The sequence below is a fragment of the Neopelma chrysocephalum genome, unplaced genomic scaffold (assembly GCF_003984885.1).
Source record: "Neopelma chrysocephalum unplaced genomic scaffold, ASM398488v2 Primary Assembly neopelma1_124, whole genome shotgun sequence".
In the NCBI taxonomy this organism is placed as follows: Eukaryota; Metazoa; Chordata; class Aves; order Passeriformes; family Pipridae; genus Neopelma; species Neopelma chrysocephalum.
In genome coordinates, this window is record NW_020897786.1 from 2,637,143 (window position 1) to 2,660,170 (window position 23,028).

General features: G+C 42.4%; 1 protein-coding gene across 1 annotated transcript in view; it reads left to right on the plus strand.

Annotated features, from left to right (window-relative positions):
- The window catches only part of PEAK1 (pseudopodium enriched atypical kinase 1), a 111,939-nt gene that overhangs the window by 65,110 nt on the left and 23,801 nt on the right, over nucleotides 1–23,028 (plus strand). The window contains exons 3-5 of the mRNA XM_027697990.1: nucleotides 2,024–2,109; nucleotides 11,515–14,787; nucleotides 21,207–21,319. Coding sequence (XP_027553791.1) covers nucleotides 11,627–14,787; nucleotides 21,207–21,319 — 3,274 coding nt within the window. The 5' untranslated portion in view covers nucleotides 2,024–2,109; nucleotides 11,515–11,626. The remainder of the gene's footprint in view (nucleotides 1–2,023; nucleotides 2,110–11,514; nucleotides 14,788–21,206; nucleotides 21,320–23,028) is intronic.

Below are 23,028 nucleotides of genomic sequence, written 5' to 3' on the forward strand. Positions count from 1 at the left end.
TACCTAGTTTCAACAAAAGGCTTTATAAAACAGCTGACTTTAAAAAGATGACATTTGCATGATGCAAAATAATTTTTACTTAAAACAGCCATAGAAGGTGAAGTTAGTAGTGACTAATTTTCTGGTTTTGCCCAAAAAAATTTTTGCAAATCACTGAAAACCAAAAAATTAAACTTTGAATCTTTATTTGAATTGTTCAGACTGGTTTTTCTGTTGAAAGCCTGATACTATTGCAAACAAAAAAAATATCTTTAAAATAAACCACAAATTCACTGTATTTGCAAAACCACGTGTCCTGTCTTCCTCATGCCTCTCTATGTCTTCTTTGCAGATGCCAGAGTTTAGTGATCTAGCAATAGCTAACTTGGTTAACAAGTATACAAAAAGCTAAATTAACTTTTAAATCTAATATATTTTAATTTCATTTTTCTATGTTGTTATTAAGAAACTAAAATTATGAAAATGCCATGTATATTCTGTGGGTTAGGCCTGGATAGAGGTGACAAGTCTGAAACTGGTTTAGGTAGGAGGCTGAGTGGGATGCTCTGTATTGATCTTTGTCCTAAAATTAGTCAGGGTTTATTTATGAGTAGCCTGAAAAAAAAAGTAAATAGGGAGAGCAGGAAATTTGAAAGCAGAGATATTCCCTGGTTATATTGGAAAAAAAGAAGGAGCAAATACATTGTATTTATTATGTAGAGCTATAAACTGGGAATAAAAGAGTTTAGGCAGGGCTTGCCTGACTCCACTGAGAGAAGTGAAGATCTCTGAAGGTTGTGGAAGGCATGAGCACACCCTTATCCTGGGTTCTGGATGCCAGTCTGGATTTAAAAGGACAATGCCTGGACACCACGTGTGGAGGGATCTATTTGAGGAGTGGAAGGGTTTGTTTCCATTGGGTTTGTCACTGGTATGAAGCTCCAGGAACACCGTGTTGTGTTTGGAGAGCAACAGTCCGAGGGTGCTCATAACAACTCACAGCAGTGCTTGGAGGTTTGGGCAGCTCCCTTTAGAGAGAAGACTCGAGAGCTGAATTTATTTATATTTTCATTTAAAAATAGCAATGTAGAACCAGTAGTACTTGTTAAGTATGGGGCAAAAGCAACGAGCTGACACTGCAGTGAGAGCTGTTGGGATTGCCATGGCAATCCACCCTTTGACAACAGCCAGGATCCCATACTCTGTTTGTGGAACCACAACCTACCACTGTGACTAATTAAGCCAAGGCTGAGCCCATAACCTCAAAACCTGCAGTCCAGACTTTCTTTCTGTCTGAATTGCAAGGTTAATACTGCAGAGAGCACGTGGGCTCTTCTGTGGACCCTCCGTGGGAGACCTGGCATCACCTTCCTGGGCAGTGTTGGTGGAGCAGCAGTGAGGAGGCCTGATTTGGATTCCTGAGCCATTTTCTTCATATTGGTGTTGTCTCCTAAGCTATATAGGGACTCAGCCCAGGACCTCAGCAGGGGGCAGTGGGAAGAGTTTTGCTGCTGCCCTGCAACTTGATGCTGCTTATTCTCTTAGACTCCTTCTTGTTAGAGACGATTTAGTTCCAAATGGCACAGTGTTGCCTAGGGCAGGAATAAACCTCCCTCAAGACCCTCCAAGAGGGCAGGTAATTGCAGCCTTTCCTATTTCACTGGGGCTGGCAGTGACAAAAGATAATTGCCCTGGGCTTGGTGTGGTTCCTGGTGTGGACTCGTAGCAGCCCTGTTTGCTAATAAAGTATTCTGTCATAAAAACTCGTCTGAAAGGTGAGGAATTCAGAGTGAGTCTGCTTTTACTTTCAGATCCCTGTGGATTGGTATTGAGTTATCTCAGCAGTACAAAAGTAGAAAATTCACGTTGTGTTTTTTCTGGATAGAAAAAGCTTTGCATTCTCAGGATTCTGTCAAGCACAAGTAGCAAAATTTATGTTTGGCCATCAGCTCCTTTAGGAAAACATTTCAATCTGTAAAAAAAAGAACTAAAGAAAGAGAATTGAATATGGGTGTTGATTTTCTTTGTCTTTCCTTTGCTACAGCTTGTTTGCTATGCTTCAGCCTCGTTTCCTGCTGTGTCCTGACCCCGGAGTGAGCACTGGCTGGGCTGCAAGGTTGGCATTTCCAGGTATGATCCACAGCTCCTTAATTAGTACCGGAGTGCTCGGAGAGCAGGGCTGGCCAGGGGTGGGAGGAACAGCTGCTGGGGCTGTGCCAGGCTCCACTCCAGCTGCTGGGGCTGGCTGTGATAAGACACCTCTTCCTTTGAGGTGGCTGGATGCAGCTGGCTGCTCCTGCTGCCCACAGAGCAGATGGGTTCCTCGGGCAGGTTTTTCCTGCCTGAAGTCAAACTTCTTGGGAGCAGCAAATGATTCCTCCTTCCCCTTTCCTCCTCTTACAGCACTGGCTAAAAATTACAGTGGTTTCCATAGTTGATAGGTTTAAGCATCTGTCTGTGAAAATGGAGGGTTTTTCTTCTCTCATGGAGTAAATCAAGCTGCAAAAAACCAGTCATTGACTGTAAGGATAAAAACTAATACAGAATTTCTATTACATTTCCTTTCTTATTCTGTCCTTGATGATATTTAATGATGCCTTCACTGCATAGCTCTTCCATGTACGGATTCTTTGAAAGTGTGGAATCAGATGTTGTGGTCTAAAATAAATTACTGGGGTTTTGTCTGATTGGTTGGGGTTTTTTTCCCCTGCCCTACATCATGTCTCTTTTGGTAGCCTGAAAAGCTAATTACTGACTCTTGGGTGCCCTGGGTTTGGCTGTTTGTCCTTTTCTGTCACCATGGAGGGAAACAACTGCATCACAGAGCCCCCTGTGATGTGCCTGGAACACTGGTGTGTTGGGGCAGGTTTTTGTGACTGTCAGACACAACACTTAATCATAAGAACAAGTGAAAAATCAATTCCTATTATGAATGCTAAAAGCATACAATTCCAGTACCTGCTAATACCTTTTCTGAATTTCATCTATGATGGTGCTTTTTATTCCTATTAACATTCTTATCAGTGGTGGCTTCCCATTTTATGGGGATGGATTCTGGGCAAAGCATAAGGAGCACCAAAGAGTATCTGTTGTTATTGTTGAACACTGAAGAATATCTGTTGTTGTTATTAACTTCAACACTAGTAAACATTAATATCTTTAACCTTGTGACTGAGAGCTCATCACTCATTTCACTGCTGTGGCTTATGGCTGCAGATTAAAATTTCTTACATCCATCGTGCTGGTGAAGTAGCTTATTGGGATGAATAAATGACATACTAATTAGAAGAGTAGCCTGAGAGAGAGCAAGCTGCTTGAACTAGCTTTGATGGCCAAAAAATTACCTGTAGCTGGTTTCTCAAGATTATCAAAGAAGTCCTCAAATTAGAATGGCTGTCTTTGATCGTGGATGTGAGGAACAAGGCAAAGTGAGTGCTCCAAGCAGATGGCGGTGGGAGGAGATGGTTGCTGTGGAATGGGAAAATGAAGGAGCTTTTACAAAGATTCAGGCCCTTTCCAGGCATTTGCTCCACTATATAGTGAATGAGGCATCACTATCAGGCTTATTTTTATTTATATTTTCCACCATAAAGTAGCAATGTATGTGTTTTCAAAAGTTAAATTGTTTAGGTTAGTTGTAGGGAAAAATCCCTTTTTTTTTCTCTTTCTTCTGTAACCTTATTCTGATGTTTCTATCCTGTAGCATGAAAACATTCAAACAGTACTGATCTTTAGCAAGACTTCCACCTGGCTTCCTTACCTTGGGAATGACCATGGCCTGACTTGGGTATTGCTTTGGGTTTGTTTGGATCACTGCAGGACGTGTTGGGGTGACACAGTCCCTTGGCCTGGGTAGCTCAAAGCCTGAGGCCCCAGTTGCCCAACATCAAACGTGGTTGTATAGTCACAAAAAGCAGAAATGAGCACAAGGAATGTTCCAGGGCTGAGCTGTCAGTCTGGGACAAGAGTGACAAAGTGTGGGAGGAGGAGAGGAAGGCCTGACCTTCCTGCTGGGAGATAATGGGATGTCAGTGTTATTGCACCATTTAGTTATTTTGCTGTATCAAACTGAAACCACGGAAAGTAAAGAGTAGGATGTGGGAAAAGGAGGAACAGAACCATGCCCAGACTCCAGCGTAGAGTGGCCCTGCCCTTAGTGCTGCCCAGACTTCCTAAATGGACAACACTGGAATAATCTAGTGAGTGAATTTTGTTCTGAGCTGAAATGGTTAATGCTTTGTTTAAGCACTGAAATTGGGAGCTGTGGGTTTACCCCACCTAATACAACTGTCCGTGGCTCATCCTGAGTATAAATGTCTCATTGTTCCTCTGAATCCATCAACCTCTTGATCTCAGTGTCAGCTTGTTTCAGGATGTGTTTTATGTGGAATAATTTTCTTCTTGCAGATGTAAATATGCTGCATTGAGTTTATTGTTCTTTTTTTGAGATAGATGCTAAATGGGAACACCCAGTCTGTCTGCTTTATGTGACGGATCATTTAATATAATATCATTTTATTTGTCTCATTCTGAACTAAACTATCCTAATCTGAAGGGATTTCACTGAAAGGATGAAAAACTCTCCATATTAAAATAGTTTTGTGGCTGTTTTATGCAGCATTTCTTCCTGAGATGTCATAAATAGAACTGAACACAATACTCAGTAAATCATGTCATTGATTTTCTCTGTGCAATCTGCTGGTTCCCTTGCATATTCTGTTTCACCATTTGCATGTCCTGCAGTTAGGAATTGGTGAGAACTTCTTAAAAGCTTAAAATAAAATTGTGCCATTTCTCTTTTGCCCGTGGTTTGGTAGAAAGAGCGGGTTTCCTTCACAGAAGTCATGATCAAAAGCTGTCCCATTCACCCTGTGCTCAGCTCCTGGCTGTACCAGTGCCTGATTCAGAGGGACTTCAGGATTCTATGTAGCTCAGCCACCTGGTTCCCAAATTTCTGCCCAGTTCTTGGCTCTGCACAGTCCAGCCCTGCTGTGCTATTGCTCGTAATTTTTAGGTTATTTTTAATATCTCTTTTTTTTTTTAAATGGCTCATAGTGGGGTTTATTTTTAAACTTAATTCTCTCCACTCTATATTTAATAACTCCTAAGGCTCTCCCAGGGGGATTGAGACCTCTGGAGGGTTCCCAGCTGGCAGTGCTGTATCCTCTCACACTGGCTGTGATCCACCAGCTCTCTCCTGAGTTACCTGCCCTGACACCACAGCAGGTGTTTGGCTGCTTTTTAGTAAGTTCTTTCCTATCCTTTCAAATACTGGTTTGTATTTCACTATCCACAAGTTAATTGCTGAACTGCACTGGGTAATTTTTTTTTGGCAGTTGTGGGTTTTGCTGCATCAGCACAAAGGGTTTTGGAGCCTTGCAGCAGTGCAAGGGAGAGGGGTTTAAGTCAATAGAAGCTGCAGAATGGCTGGACCCCCCCATGCAGTGATGATCCACACTGCTCTGCTCCCCAGACTGTGCTCAGCACAAGGGTGACCACAGCTGTCACTGCCTTTCTGACTGAAGCAGCAAATATCACATTTTTCAGGTATTGCTTTTTTGTTTGTTGTGAGCACGTTCTGGAGAGTTTGGGTAAAGTTTGTTCTTCTGAATGTTTTCATGTTGCTTAAAAAACAGGAAAAAAGATCAAAGGACAGAATTGCAAGTGAGCCCAGGAAGGGTAAATCAAAGATAATTAGATTGGTCAAGGTATAGTCATACAGGAGCAATTTTGATATACTGTGAGAGGCTTAATTCTCATAATTTTCCTTAAATAGAGTTGGGAGAAACTTTAATGCACTGGAATTGAGGATATTTTAAAAAAATTATTATTATTATTATTGTGCTTTCTACTTCCAGCTGATGCACTTAACCTTAATTTGCTGCTGTGTAGTGAAGCCCTTTTTAGGAAGCAAAGTAAACAATTTATAGTCTGGTTTATCTCACTGGGGTTTTCTTTTTAAAAAGTAAAAAAATAAAAACTAATTTTCCATGTAAATATAAAAGTATTCCTAAAGAACATACTGTGCAGCATTGTCTGAATGATCATTATAATATGAATATATATATATATATATATATATATGTTTGGTCATTATAAATTTGTGTTAATGCTAAATGGTGATTTTTCCAAAAGGAAAAGAAATATTTTTTGTAGTTTTCTCCAGTTCAGAATGTCAAGGATTCTTATTATTGGGGCTCAGAAGAGTTCATATCCAAATACATGCCTTGACTGGCCTGTTGGGCCTCAGCACCAGAGGGGAGAGCTTGTCCTTATTCCTGCTTTGTGTGCTCCCAAAGTGATGATGCAGAATCTGATGAGATTACCTGGGCAGATCCCGAGGATATTTCTTGCCTTTTCCTTGCTCTGTGGCATTATCTCTTTGGGTTAGGTAAACTGCAAAGAAATGCCTGTTTTCTTCTGAAGCATCACAGATTGTCTAGCCCTAGGCAGGCTTTTGCTCCAGTTCGTTGGTCATTTCTATCTTGTTTTATCCTTGCAAGTTTTAGGGAGGAAAAAAAAAAACATGGTTAAAGAGTTTCCTTCACTTACTCAGGATTATGAAATATTTATGTCATTTAAACTCTTTTTACATGAGAGAAAATATAGCGTGACACTTTAAAACTGGAAAAAAAAACCTATCTGCAACAAAGCAGAACTTTTTGGACAAAAATGGTAATGCCCAGCATTTATGGAAATGCCCATCTGTGCTTTGCTAGTCACAGCTCTGGCTTGGTACAACAATGAGCTGATATTTAGCAAATATCCTTCACTTTGGGAATAAAGTTGCAGCAGGACATAGTGCTGCTTCCCATCCCTTAGTTTCACATTTTTTCCTTGAGTGGGGTGAGTCCCATTCCTTGACACTCTCTGGGAGCATTTCTACAGCCCATTGCCCCCCAGAGGGACCTGCAGGTGTGAATTTGGAGAGTTTCAGCTTTAGAAAAAAAAAAAAGTCTCTTAAAATGTTTACAATTATATTAAAATTTCAAAGACACAGAAATCAGATACTGGCAAAGAGTCCCCATCCCTCCATTCCTCCTGTGTGAGGTTTGCACTGTGGTTGGTGACGATCAGGGACTGTCCAGGTGCCTGTAAGTGCTTCAGACAAACCACAAAGCCGTGGTTGTTTTGTGGCCTTTGGGCACTCCCATATAGGAAACCCAGGCTGGATTCCCACTGCTGGTGTTTTCAGTCTGAGGACGTGTCTGACAGTGGTGAGAGGTTTGTGGGCTGTGCAGGAGCACTGCCCTGGGCTGATCAGGGCAGTTTATTCTGCAGCATAAAAATTGCATAAAACTGTTTTCAGGGACAGCGGTGCTAAAGGTAAATGGCTTTTCCCTGCAGGAGAACCAAAGGAAACCTGTCCCAGTACCTGGTGATCTCAGAAGAGACCACAGAGTGCTCAGGAATATCACACACCATCATTTGGGGGGAGCTTTTTGCAGCCCTGTCTGAGAGGTGCATTCATTTCCATGTGCTCATGCACTGAGCAGGCCTGATTAATTAGTGCGTGTCACCATCTGGTACTTACTGAGGCTATTCATTTTTAAAATGTTGAAATTGTAGGGAATGTTGCACACCAATTAAGTTCCTTTTAATTGGATTATTTTAGTATAAAGTATTACTGGAGAAGGCCTTCATTGTGATTCAGGCAGCACACGTCCAAAGGAGACCTGACAGCCTGAAATTACCTAGAACAAAGGGAAAATGCCTGAAATGCATGTTTGTTACTATCTTCATGCACTCAGCAAAGATGATGTCAACAAATAAGAGCCACACAAATGCTGTGCCAGGTTCAGTTTCCTGACACAAGGGTATCTCAGCTGATCCCTGCTTCATCTTTGCACTGCAGCTCCGAATCTGTCATCTCCCTCTGACCTGGAACGTGAGATATGCTTTTATGTTCCTGTCTGTTTGATACCAACTCAACAGGGCCAGGCTGAGCCCTGCTGTGTGCAGTTGTGTACCTGCAGAAACGAGGAGCATTAGTCTCATTTACACAAAGAACACGTTGGCCTTTAAAGCTGATAAATTATCTGTGCTGACTCAACCATTTAGTGAATGAATGAAGTGTCACAATCTGCTGTTGGGAGCAGAACTTGTCTGTCTGTACTTGTTCCTGACACTGACTCACTTGGTGAATTTTAGTTCCTCAGCGTCACTGCACTGCAGTGCTTCCCTGGATAAATTTGAAGAGTTCTGTTTATCAACTTACATAAAAGACTGAGGTACAAGGGTGAAATGCACACTGTTGATATTATGTATTTGCTATTAATACTTTCTTTAGAAGTCTAATGCTGTTTTTTTATGTAACATCTGTGTTTGTTATTGCCCTGATTTTGCAGAGATTGCCTTCAAATAAGTTTTGTCATCTGAACTACTCATTGCAGAAGAGCCAAGAGCTCTGCAGAGTGCACATTCCCGTTCCATTGCAGGTTCATAGGCTGCCATGGAAGCAGGAAAGTTATGGAAGAAAAGATACCTGATCAGTAGCAGCTGAAGAAATCTGAGGTGTGAGTGCCTGGATCTCTTGTTGACCTGCTTTGTTTTGGAGAGTAGCGTAGGAATCCAGCAATGAACAGTGTCAGGGTGATTGTTTCCATACATTTGTGTACATTTTCATTCCCTTCGATGGCCTCTGCTGCCCCCTGCCAAGCTGCAGCTGCTGGTGACAGCCATGGAAGCAACAGCCTGCTGAAAGAAGATTTCATTTCTGTTATCACTCCTAATCACTCTCACCATAATTATCACTCATAATAGGGAATCTGCAGATGACAAAGCAAATGTATTTTCTTTAAAGAGAGAGGAAAGCAGCAGAAAGATTGCTTTTAGTTGTACACAAAGGAAGAAACTGTCTCCATTTTTTTAGCATGCAAATGCTTGTTTTGACTTATAAAGGTCACTATGGATTTGATTTGAAATAGCGTAGGAGTGCTGCTGATTTCCAAGTACAAAAGTAGCACAATGTTTGAATTGTTTTGGTTGTTTTCTTAAGAGCCATTTCCTCTGGTTGGAAGGTGCCTGTTTCCTCTGTGGTGCAGCTGCAGGCAGTGTCAGGGCATGGGGCAGGAACTGCTCATCCTGCGTGTGCCTGAGCCAGTTGGAAACCCAGCTGGACTTTACAGACCCAGGAACTCAGTGGCTCTTCTGTCTCAGACTGTGCCACAAATCATCTTGGGCATTGTGGTTGTGTTTAAACCAGTTCTGTTGGCTGTTGGAGAGCAAAAGATCTGAAATACTTATGCATGGCTTATGTATTTTCCATGTACCAGTCACACATCTGCATTTCCACAGTCCCCAGGTACCTGACTGTGAGGGTGGCACTGCTGGGGCGTGGGGTGAATGTTTGCACGGAGCTGTGGAGTTGTTATTCCCACTGGAGTGCTGAGGTTCTGCTGAGGTTCCTGCAGTTCCCATTCACGTGTTGGGTGTAGCTCTCCCTTGGCTTAGAGGAAAACTGCTCAGCATCCGTGTGTCTGAGGGAATGAGAGGGAAAGCTGCGTCACAGCACAGCCAGTGGTACAACAAATGTGCAGCAGAGAGCTTTCCCATTGCTACCCTGGCTTTCCTTAGCCTGGAACACCATAAAGCTCTCTGACTTTTGATGGGATTCCAGAACAAGTGCAGCTTATGCAATTTCAGAGAAATGATATCACAGGGTGAAATCTTGAAGCACACACACATATGCACAAAGCCTTTTGTTTAAATTGTTTGTTCAGAGCTTTTATGTAATGGAGAACTATATCTTCAAAAAAACACCATTTAGTTTAGATTCCCATTAATGTAACTTTACTCCTTTTATTTGTTAAACACATGAAAGGAAGGAGCTAACCAGAGTATGAAATTGTAGTATGTGTGCTCTCTCTCTGGTTTTAGGGGAATTATTTCTTAATGTAATTTGTCTGCTTACAATATATGGGCTTGCAAAGTGTTGAAGCAACAAATCTTGAGAGAGAGATCGAAAAACATACAAAGGCATTTCACTCTGTATATATAAAATAAAGGCAGATCTCAGCCTGGCAGGCTTTCTATCTCTTAGGTCATACAGAGAAAGCTTTTGGCACCGACTTTTTGGCAAAAAGCTTTGTCTGGAAACATATTTAGTCAGCATATGAAATATGATAGCCCTGGTAGCACGGCTGTGTCTGAAGACACTAATAGAGTTAGGCTTCAGCCCCATCTGCTGTTGGATCGGGATGGCTTTGTTGGTTTGCCAGCACAGGACAGCCCCTTGCCAAAACCCAGAGCAGGACGTGAGGAGACTGACAAATCCCTGCTCGTGTCAGCTCTGCTAATGAGTCTGTTGTTTGCCACGCTGATGAAAGCCAGTTGTGCCTGTGGAGAATTCCAGCACAGCTGTCCATGGAGAGCTGCATCTGGGACCGCAGGGCTTTATCAATGCCCTTTCAGTGCACCTGGGGGAGCAGCAAGGATATTTCCTCCTGAAGGTCTGTGAGAATAGAAGATTATTGATTTCCAGTGCCTGTGTTTACAGAAGTAGCAGTGGAAGTACAGATTCTTTCACCTCAGTAAAATCTCTGCAATAATTTGAGTTATGCAACAGTGACGAAGAGAACAGACTTGCGGATTTGGCTCAGGAGGCTTAAAATCTTCAGGCATTAATTCATGGAACTCTCAAATCCTGGATACTCCAATGTCTATAAAGCACAGCAGATTCGTGTTTGATTTTTACTTAGGGCTGATCATTTCAGGAAATAAAAAGATTCACTTTGAAAGAGGTTTTCAGTTCTTCTTCAATTGTTATTTCTGGAGGGGTTAGGTAGAAAAGCTACATGTGAAACAAATCAGGGACTAAAAATCCATAGCTTTGTTTTGAGGATATCAGAATGGTTTATGGCCACTGTGGTAAGCAAAAGGAGAAAAAACAGTGACTTTCTAGAAAGATTTCCACAGTATTTTTATCTTACTTTTCCAGGACATCAGTCCAGCCTGTCCCTTCAGCCAAAATACCTCTCCAGTTATCATTTGACTCTGATGAAAGAAGTGCTAAAATGGCAGAGTTTGGAATTGCTTGAACATATTTTCTCACTTAAGCTGAGCTTGTTCACATTCAAAGCTAAAACAAATTATCTCAATTGCATTTAGGAGAGTAAACATGCTCTTAGTTTTCTGTCTCATGTTTAAGTAGTTCTGGTGAAAGCAATGTGCACTAATCTTCGGGTTTATATCCTCTTCCTGCATTTTTTTATTGGACAAAATTAAAGGTCAATGGTCCTGAACTAGTCAAGAGAATTACTCTCAATTCTCAGTCATTGCCATTTCTCTCTCTCTCTCTCTCTCTGCTTTCAGTAACACACAGCTTAGCTGCCAAAGTTTTAATTCTTTATGTATGAGAAGAATGATATAAAAACTTGTTTTTACATTTCAGTTACATGGTTTCATAAATTTATGTAACAAGAGAGAAGCATCAGCAAAAGGCTCCTTCCAAGTTGTCCATAGTGTAGAAAATATAAGTATGATGATCAAACAGATTTCTCCCTGTTCTCATCCTCATTGTCTTTTGTATTCCAGCATGATCAGTGCTCAAAGGAGTGGCTGTACTACGTGAGCAGAGTGGAAACATATGGATGAAATGCTTACCATGCACTGAGCAGCACGGCACCAAGCACAGAGCTCCGGGAAAATGTCTGCTTGCAACACTTTCACTGAGCACGTCTGGAAACCCGGAGAATGTAAGAACTGCTTCAAGCCCAAAAGCTTGCACCAGTTACCCCCCGTGTCAGAAAAGAAGCCCCTCTCGCATGGAAATCTGAAACCCAATGCGAACCAAAGCAACAGCCAGCGGGGCAGAAACAGCGGGAGCTTCCGACCGCCCGTGGCCAAGAAACCCACCATAGCTGTGAAACCCACCATGATGGTGGTGGATGGGCAGGGCGTGTGTGCCGAGATCACCACGCTGGAGCAGGGGGAGAACAAGCCCCTGCCTGCGGGGTGGAACCGAAACAAAGCGGCCTTGAACAAAAAACCACTGAACAACAACAACGAGGAGGAAATCGAAGGTTACAGCCACGTCTCCAGGCCTTACGGCAACAACGAGGGGGTGGGGAAGGTACCAAATAACAATAATAACGGACTGACAGAAGTTTTGAAGGAGATTGCAGGTTTGGACACCACACCTCAGCTCACCGGAAACGAAACGAACTCGAGAGAAACCTTCTTGGGAAGGATAAATAATTGCTATAAAAGGTCATTAGAAAGAAAGATCCCTCCGAGCTGCATGGTGGGTGGAATGAAGGATTCACAGAGTAAGCACGTTATTCTGAGTGGAAGCACTGAAGTAATAAGTAATGAAGGTGGACGTTTCTGTTATCCAGAGTTCTCTAGCGGAGATGAGAGTGAGGATGACACGTTTTTTGACAGCATGCAGGAAGAGCATGAGAGCTGGGACGAGAGTGATGAAGAGTTGCTAGCGATGGAAATTCGCATGAGGGGCCAGCCCCGCTTTGCCAACTTCAGAGCTAACACCCTGTCTCCTGTGCCGTTCTGTGTGGACAAAAAATGGAACACTGTGCCCCTTCGGAACAAGTCTCTGCAGAGGATCTGTGCAGTAGATTATGACGACAGTTATGATGAAATTTTAAATGGTTACGGGGAAGAGACTGTGATTCTTTATGGGCAGGAGAGCATGCAGAGCATGGTATCGTCTGATTCCACGTCTCCTGATTCTTCTTTGACAGAAGAGTCTCGTTCTGGAACAACGAGCAGTTCTTCACAGAAGCTCTGTAACGGAGGGTTATCTCCTAGCACTCCTCAGGACCTCAAATTGATTGAACCAGAATATGAAAGTCTTTGTGACGATCAGCAAGTGAAGGATGTGTCAAAAGCGCCCAGAAATGCTCCAAAAAGTCTAGAAACTCACAAGGCAGTCCTGGCGCTTCGACTGGAGGAGAAGGATGGCAAAATTGCTGTGCAGACTGATAAGCAAGAGAATAAAAGTTCTTCAGATGTTGCTGGTCAAGCCGTAACCATTAATTTGGTGCCCGTGGAGGAGCAAGCTAAACCTTACAGGGTGGTGAACATGGAACAGCCAGTGTGCAAGCCATATACTGTAGTGGATGTATCAGCTGCCATGACCAATGAATGTAAGGAGAATCAGACTGAAACCTCAGAAACCAAAAATGCATCATCTAACCCAAGCTCGCCAGTAACTCCAGGCACACCTGTTGCCTCCTCTGCAGCATCACCTGTACGTGTAAATGCTAACCTGAAAAAATCCAGTGCAATCAGATACCAGGAAGTGTGGACTTCTAGTACTAGTCCAAGACAGAAGATACCCAAGGTGGAGCTGATTGCAAACAGCTCAGGACCTTCCGTTCCTCCCAGGAAGACAAGCCACAAGTCAGCTCCTACTTCACCTACAGCTACAAACATTTCTTCAAAAACCATCCCGGTTAAGTCTCCCAATCTATCTGAGATAAAATTCAACAGCTACAACAATGCTGGCATGCCACCTTTTCCTATTATCATTCATGATGAGCCCACTTATGCCAAGAGTTCCAAAAATGCTATTAAAGTTCCAATTGTAATCAATCCAAATGCTTATGATAACCTGGCTATCTATAAAAGTTTTCTAGGGACCAGCGGGGAGCTGTCCATCAAAGATAAAACTACTAGTGTGATAAGCCATACATATGAAGAAATAGAAACAGAAAGTACAATAACTGAAGCCATAGGCAGTAAACCCGCTGAGCTGTCCCAACCAAAGGGGGTGACGAATAGCTCTGAGTGCAGGCTGGGTTCTGTGGCTCAAAAGGTCCAAGAGTTCAACAGCTGTCTCAGTAAAAGCCAGATATCCCCACAGAGAAGTCACAGTGCTGACCACAGCTCCCCATCAAGAGCTCAAAAGGCCACGCCAGAGCCTGCAGCAAAAACAGACGTAACTCCGGAGGGTTCTGTTGGCAGCAGCGGTGGCAGAGAGAATGCAAGCACGGTGCTCTCACAGATTGTGGCTTCTATCCAGCCTCCACAATCTCCTCCAGAAACACCTCAGTCTGGGCCCAAGTCCTGTAGTGTACAAGAACTGTATTCCTTACCTCCGGAGGGAGACGCTCCTAAAAACACCCTGGTACGACCCAAATCTCTGTTTACGTCACAGCCTGAAGTAGAGCCCTCCAAGACGGCAGAAAACACCGCTGGGAAAGTGCCGAAGGATCCGCTGTCCCAGCTGGCTGCCACTCCCTCCCCAAAGCCAGCACGAGCCACCCCGAGTGCCACGAGTCCCCAGGCAGAGCAGGCACCGCCGTTCCCGCCCCCGCGCTCCACCTCCTCGCCCTACCACGCCAGTAACTTGCTGCAAAGACATTTCAGCAACTGGAGCAAACCCACCAGCCCCACCAGGTCCACGGAGGCCGAGTCCATCCTGCACTCGGAGGGGCGTCGCGCCGACGCCAAACCCAAACGCTGGATATCGTTCAAGAGCTTCTTCCGCCGCAGGAAACCCGACGATGAAGAAGACAAAGAGAAGGAGAGAGAGAGGGGGAAGCTGGTGGGTCTGGATGGAACTGTCATCCACATGCTCCCCCCTCCCCCAGTTCAGCGGCACCACTGGTTCAGCGAGGCCAAGTCGGACTCCAGCGAGAAGCCCTCCATCGTGTTCATGTACCGCTGTGAGCCGGCGCCGGCCGAGCCCAAGGCTGACCTGCCACCCAAGGGGGGAGTGGAGTCTGCCATCGCAGAGGCACTGGCAAAAGACAAGGGAGAAGTGCAGGAAAAGCCTCCAGAGAGCTCTGAACAGAACGCAGCGAGCCATTCCTCACCACCTCAGATTCCCAAGAAAATCCCCAGGTACTCCCGTTCAGCTCTTTTAGTCGCTTGCTCAGTTGTGAACTGTCCTGTATTTACTGAAAAGGGGGGAACTAAGAAGTTTTGTCACATGAAGTGTAATTTTTTCAAAGTATATTTGTTTTAGGTAGCTTAGAACATGTTTTAAAAATCTCTCCATTATGTTGGATATCAGAAAAGTTCTTAAAAATTTTTAGAAGCAGTAGCTGATATTTGCAGTTTGTCTTGGAGGTTCGCTAATGTGTCACAATAGCCATGTTCCATTCAATCAGATCCATTCTCCTGAATTTTTACTTTAAGAAAGTGCTCGTATGTTATGGGAAACCAGAGAATTTCTCTGCAGAAAGAGAAGGCAACTATTGAAAAGTACAATAGAAATTAAAAATCTGTGGCTCTTGAAAGGTGCTGTGCTCAGCTTGATGCTACACTGCAACATCACTGCAGCATCCCAAAATAAACCATGGAAAAAATGAGAGTACCTATAAAATAATCTTACCTCTGTTTTGCAAGGCCTTTAGCAGTGGACATGCTTTGTCCCCCAGCAGGATTAGATGCAGTAGAGCTGGTCACAGCATCATTTGCAGTCAGTCACATGGGCACAGTGTGCTGACCACAGCTGGGGATGTGTTAGAATGTGTCTTCCAATGTTATTACACAAACCAATCCCGAGGCACCTTCAAACTTGCATTATCTAATTCATTATAACAATAACCTAGTGGTAGGAAATTAAAAATGTTGTGAGGTGTGAGCTATGTGTGAGCCCCAGAAAACGTATCATGGCAGTGCTCTTTGGTTTTCTTCCTCCATATTTTGTATAAGAAAGCTGCAGTGTTTTTTAGTTAAGATAGTTTTAAAGTTGACTTAAGCTAACAGAAATCACTGGGTGAGCACAGTTAGAGTTTACCATAAACGGATTGTCACTTGTCCTAAAGTAAAATAACTTGGTTTTCTTTCTCCATTCTCTATACAAGAAAATTGCTAGCAACCCTTGGTCAGAGTGCAGTCTCTCTAGACTTGCCCTAAATTAAATGGGGAGAAGTAGGCAGCTTTAGGGCAAGGTAAAGAATTGGAGGAGTTTGTGCTCTCGACCCCCTTTACAAGAACCCATTTTTTTCCCCTGTATCCAGGGGAAGCTGGACAAAGTGAGGTTGATTTTGATTGCATTGCCATCAGGAAATTCTCTTGCTCCAAGCTCCCCAGTGCTGCTCTTGTGCTGCCAAGACAGTCCATGTGGTCACCTGTGCTGAGCCAGACTGGGGAAGGGATCCAAGAGAGAAATAACTCTGCAGGCATTTTTCAGCCAGATCAACTCCCTGGTGTGCCAGGGGACAGGCAGGGAGGAGCAGCTGCTTCTGCCAGTGGTGAGAGGGCAGGAAGAGTTCCTGATTCTTGCACTGCCCTGGAGATGGTGCTGTTGGAATGTGTGATATTCTTGCCCTGTGACTGGAGCACCTTCTGCCCTCCCTTTTGAAGGCAATTTGTCACTGCTCTGCCTTATTCACTTATTCCAAAAAGTACGTTTGCTCTTTAGTTTTCTGCAAGTTACAATGATAGTGGTTAAAACCACGTCTCCAAGTTTCTCCTGGTGAAAATGGGAACCTCCCAAATGTTAGAACTGGAATTTCTCCTTTCTGACAATATTGTCCTATGGTTTCTACACATTTCAAAGGAAATACTCTGAGATGCTCAGAAGTACGTTGTGGGAACACTGGGCAGTCAGTAGCTTCATCCTTTAGTTTTTATATTCAGGTACTTTGATGCCTTGAGTTATTTGGGTTTTTTTAATTAATTTTTAATAGTGTTAAAAAGACCAAGTGAAACCTTATAGTGCCAAAAAATTAGGGGGTTTTTTGTTGGTTTTTAAGAGGTTTGGCTTTTGTTTTTAATATCCCAGTAGGTGAGAATCAGGATTGCCAAATTCCATTTTTGCACAAGCAGGAGACATAAGTGATGAGATGCTATGCTTGGTTTGTGTGAGCTCTTCAGGTATTACTATGAGGTTGGTGATAATTTGGGCTAAAAAACATGCATGACAAAGATGTTGAAAATCTTGGGTTAAACTTGCAGAGGCTTAGAGGAGAATGGAAGAGCTGAAGATACTGATCAGTGAACAGGACACTTCCTTAACTCAGGATGCCAAGAGCAGTAAACTCACTGAAAAAAAACAAACTGGTGACCTGGAAAATAAGATAAGCTTTAAAAATGGCAGATTACTGGGAGGTCTTGAAAGCAAATTAAATAAGATGCAGTATTTACTTACTTTGCAATGGATTACAAAGCTGCTAAAGATTGATAACCACAAAAGGACTGAAGGCATTTGAAGTTATCACTAAAAAGGGCAGTTTTTCCTTTGAACAGCACTTGCAAAATACTCAGTTCTTTGGAAAGCTGAAAATTATCTCTCTGTTATCCAAAGGAACTTGGTTTGGGTTTATCCATGTGATTGTTTCCTTCTGTTTGATGCCAGGACACACATATGCTGGTTCAAAAGGAGCTAGCAAATGATATGTTAAATTTGCCAAAAATTTGTAGATGGATTAATTTGTGCTAAAAATCAGCAGTCACGTCATCTTTGTCATTAACTGGAATGAAAATCAGGTGTTCTTAGAACACCTGTAGTTCAAGAAGCAGCAGTTGTTCTCAGGCAAAACCTAAAATTGACTTCTAAAAAGATAACATGATGATATTTCTGGCCTGAGTCACTGTAATTGATGGAGGTGGTACAGCACAGTGTGCAATCCACTCATCACAAGTTTAATAAAAAGATTCTTCAAAGGCTTTGTTATCTCATAGATCAGAGCGTTGCTATTGGAGTTTCACGAGATTAAGGCTTCTCCTCTCCTTCATTGAGACATCACTGCTCACACCCAGCAGCAGCTTTTTAGATTGAGACATTTCCTAAAAGCAAAGTGCAGCTCAGCGTCCTGCTGCTTCCCTGGCTGTCTGCATGATGGGCTGAACTGAATCACCCTGAGAGCCCAAATTCCCTCACTGCTTTAGGTGGCAGAGCTTTCCTAATCCCTAATTTCCCTCACTGCTTTAGGTGGCAGAGTTTTGCTAATCCCGGTGCAAGTGCCCTGTGCACAGCCCCCCCCCATTGCAGTTACAGGTCAAACAAAGAGTTCCCTTTCACAGATACAAGTCAACCATAACTTTCCTTTATGAAATCTTTGGCCCAGACTTGGATGAAGTAAAGATCAAACTGTGTGTTTCCTGAAATGCTTCCTTCAGGTAGTGAAGTGTGTATATTCATTTTGTTCTGGTTCAGGTAAGGAAGCATTTTTTCCTAGCTAAAGTTGGGATTACCAATCTAATTCCTAAGATTATGTTAACTTTTGCAAAAGGATTTGAGTTTGTCACCAACAGATCTGAGCTCTGTGTCTAGAGGAATAGGAATGTTGTGACAGATCACTCAGTAAAAACAATGGGAATCGTTCTTCAAAAATGTGGTCACATATTAAGATCAGGGTTACATCCAGAGATAGGCAGGAATAACCACCACTGCCACATTCCACTTCAGCATTGTCACTGATCCAGTCCTGCAGATTCCACAGCTGCTTCAGAAACTGCTTGGGAAGATAACAAAATCTGTTTAAAACTAAGTCCTTCCCAGTTTGGAGGAGCTCTGGTCTAATTTTTAGGGTGAAGTTCTCACCTGAATCCAAAACCTTTCAAGGTTTTGTGCAAGAGCAGCTTGCACAAACTGATGAGGAGAATTCAAGGATGTTATAGATGAAAAGAAATTTCTTGCTTGAGCAACTCTACTGAAATGGGAGAAATTTTAGGTGAATCAAGTCTCCCTTCTTGTCAAATCTCTGTTGGTTTCCTTTTATCTGGATATCAGCAAGCTTTATCTACCTTACTCAGCAGTGCTTTTAAAAGCATTAACCATTTATCTTACACTATTTCATCAATTAAAAACTTGTGAGATTTTTCTCTAGAACATCTCTGTGCTGACAGAATTGGAAATGCTGTGTATGCATTAAGCAATAAGTTTGGTCACATTTTATGTGAGAACTCGTAAACAGCAAGGACTGCTAAGGAACCAAGTAGAAGGGATTTTACCATTTATTATTTTATCAATTTAGATTAAGAAATGGTAAATCTTTTATTATTGTTCTTAACTCCTCTAATACAGTTTGTAAAATGGAAAGAGTGAGAACTTTAAATGGATAAAGAAAAATATATTTTTTATAATGCACAGTTAATCTGTGGAACTCATTGCCATTAAGTTTCAGTGACACTAAAGAGCTTAGCAGGATGTCTTTACTGGATTATCAAATGTATACCCTTTATCCATGCAAACATCACATTATAGAAGACTTGGGGAAAAAAAAAGAATAATATAAATTCTCATACTTCAGGACTAAGCCAGCTTCTAAATAATCAGAATTAGGAATGAACTTTATGGCTTAGCTGTTTCAGGTTGTCATTTTAGAAGTTTGATTCGCTTTCCTCTTGGGTGACTGTTCCTGGCTAATGGTGGTGATGAGGAACTGAACTGCAGGAGCCACTGGAATGTTTCTGTACCCAGAGTGCCCCCTGGAACCCGGGCACTGATGGGCTCTGCTTGGTGTTTTGCAGGAGTAAAGTGGTCTGTGTTGTGAGGAGAAGTTTCTGGGTAAGGTGGCCTTTGACCTCCTTCCAGTCATTAACCTCTCTGCATTTTTTCTCCAGCATTATTCAGTCAGTTTAGGCTTGAGATTGGCTTTATTACCTTAAAAGTGTAGGGCCTGAGGGGATCTCAAAGTGCTCTCTTTGACACTAAATATATGTACAAATTACACAGTTGGTGCTGTGTGTGTGTAAAACTGAGTCATCTTCCTTGTCATCCCCAACTGTCCTGCTGCCAGTGGCTGCTGCTGTGCTGGTGCACGTCAGGGAGGAGATCAGAGTCTCTGCTGGGTCTGAGGCCACATCAGCTTTTCTCTGTGTTTGTCACTAATTCCTGCCACTGGGATTTATCTGCTGTCTTGCACAGAACTGTGCTCCCTCCGCTTGGCCTCTAGACCTGCCCCTCACTGGGGAATACACTCTCACAATCACTTCTTGTAAGCGTTGCACATTATCTCCCTCATATTCGTTGCTGTTTATTACTCACTGTAATTGAGTAGGTGTGCTCTGAATAGAGGAGAACACAGGTCACACAATAGCTGTGATTCCAGTGTCCTCACCAGAATTAACACACTACACAGGCAGCTTTCTGGATTCTGCTGTTCCCAAAAGACTGAGATGAGTTAGACCACATCATCCTCTGGCTATCCTCCAAGAGCTGTGAAGGAGGAGAGCCTGAAGGAACGAGTTAGGGGCATTTGTCCCTGCAGAAAAATAACACTTTTAAACAGTTTTGAGCTTGTGCACATGTGAATGACAAGTATGTGAATTCAGTGGGGTGTTATCTGAAGGACAGTCATTTTTATGGCGAGTTTTTTTGCTGCACATAATCTCAGCTTCTTAGGAAAACAAGTGTGTTCTCTGTTTTCAGAGGGCTGCTTCCTCCATTAACTGAATAGCTGTTTAGTGTCAACCTCTTGTGCCCGAAGGAGCGGAGTTCTCTAAGATAATTAATTTCCTATGAAGTTTGTTTTTGGAATAAAAAAGGGAAAAGAAAAAGACTTGGACAGAGGAGGCTGCGCCCACTATGGTAGAAGCTAAATATGTGCTCTGATGCAAGGCATCAAAGAATCCATCCTGGCAAAATAGCTATAAATATCCCAAATAAGGAGATAGCTTTAAGTATCACTTGCTACCAACAAGCAGATAGAAAGTAATGCAAAATCAGGCTTTAATGGTTCTAATCTCAGAGAACTGCTCGTTTATCAGCTGCTCTTCTTTTCTCAAAAACTAGTTGTTTTAACTGTTTAGTTCATGAAGCAAAAGCAACTGGGAATTTGGTTCTTGTAGCTCCCTGAGTGAGGATGGTTTCCCCTTCTGCTCCTCCTGTGTCCTGCCAGCTCTGATGAAGGGTTGCTGGGTCCCTGCACTGTGTCCATGAGCTTGGTCGCTCAGTCTTCGGTATTAAGATCCTGGAAAGCATTTCCCCATGGATTCCATGGCCTGACATCGAACTGCTGGGGTTTAAAATGTATTCTTTTGAGGCACAGACTACAGAGCTGAGATACTCGCTTACTTTTAACAGTGGGTTACTCTTAGTTCTTAAAACTCCTCTTGAAACTTGAACGTGCTTTTCCTTAAGTAATACCATGACTAAGGCCATAGCTGTCATTCCAAAGCAGTGATGTAGCAGCCTGTGCACTGGATTTCTGTTCAGGGAGGCAGTGGAAGAGTTAAGGAGGCAGGGCTGGGGCTGCCTGGCTTCCTGGGGCGCTTTGGCAAGGCCCAGCCCCAAGGTAAACAGAAGGTGCAGTAGGTGTATCACTGTGCAGAGTTCAGCCCTTGCTCACAGCTTGCACAACTTGTAGCACACCAGAACACTGTGGAATCAATGGCTCGCCAGAGTTTCAAGACATGATTAAAAGACTCAAGAAGGCCCTGAAAGAATTTCCTTTAATGGGGAATTGTGTGAGTGAGTACAGTGGGTGAGTTGGTATTTTTTTTTCTTTCTTCCTTTCTAGCTGTTGGTTTACTTTGGCAAATGGCTTCTGAGCTTAGGTTTAGTGTATGTGCTTGCATGTGACTGGTTTGGAGAATGAGTATGTTCTGTACCTCACCAAGCAATACTAAAAAAGTTACTCTGAGATGTGATAACTTCTGGTTTGTGGCAATGACAGAACTGTAAAGCTGTTAGAACCTATTTCTTCTTAAAGAAAACATTCCTGTTGAGGAATGCAGGTATGTATATTATTTACAGCATTTACAAGTCTTTAGTTAAATTTCTCCTCATCTTGAGAGCCTCGTTACTGCTTTAATTTTATGTCTGCTTTACTCTGAAATTACAGTAGGTTAACTCTTTAATGTGGATATATTTATGGCACATGGAATGTTCCTCACACCATTCCTATGCATGGTACTAAAATGGAACAAAAAAAGGTTTTGCTGATTAAATATTACATCTTTTTGAACTTATGCCATTTATTGTCTTTTACTAACAAGTTCTAATGAGTTTGGTTTGTGTCAGCCTGCAGTTCAAATTCATGAGTCTGAGCAGAAACAGCATGTGCACACTGCACCGTCCTGGCTCTCGTGTCATGCAAAGGACTGGCATGTTTTAACTTTTGCAGTCAGGGATTGCTAGAAGATTGTGTACCATGACTTCCAGGATTTTGGCTTTGCTATAGAGACAAATATGCCTATCATTTATGTTAACCTTTTCTGGAAGTTTTAAATGTTTAGCACAAAAAATAAGTATCTCTATAGATACATGATGTGGTGATCATGTTCTGATGGAAGTGTGTTACTCCTGCCCCTTATGGAAGTCACAAGTAGTTAAAATTCTTGCTGTTGAATTTGATCAAGCTATAGTAATGAGAACTAGAGAACAGCACATTTGGCTGTAATGAGTATTTGTTATTGTGAGTAAGAGAATGTAAAGGCATGGAAATATTTTTGCTCCAACATGTTTTTGTGGTATATTACTGATAATTACAGCTATATTTTCAATAGGATTAGGGGGTTTTATTAAATCTCGACCATTTTTTCATACATATAATGCATAATTTTTAAATTACACTGCAATAAATATATCTGTGGAAACCGATTAAATCCACAATTTTCAGAGCTTTGTGCTATAAGTCATCACAGTTTGATTGAAACTTCCTAGCTAAGAGCAGGCACAGAGAAATGTCTTCATGGCCTTTTGCAGCTGGCCTAATGCAGGTGGATTTTAATCATGGCTTAGATGAGGTGTGTTGCCCAAAGTGTCGGTTCCCAAAATCCTACCAAGTATATGAAAATGTATCATTAAAGTTTTATGCATTTTTGGGGACTTAACCCCCCTTGCTATACCTGCTTATCTTTGGTTAAAGCACAATTGTTCCAATTGGTAAAAAGCACCTTAAACTCTGCTGCTGTCCTGAGTCCCACACATCTTACCCGAGGTCATGCCTGCATATGTATGTGCACGGATGTTGATTGTAGCCAAGCTGTAAAACATTTTATTATGCCTTGCTATCAAAGGCATTAATTATTATATTCCATGGATTATTATAATTAGTATAATAGTAACTGACATGTTACTATTTCAGTCACAAGTTGTTTCTTCTCATGAAGGAAAACTGTAGAAAATTATCCTTAAAAAAGGAGGGCGAAAGAACTTGTTTCTTTCCCAGTTCATTCCCCCTCCTG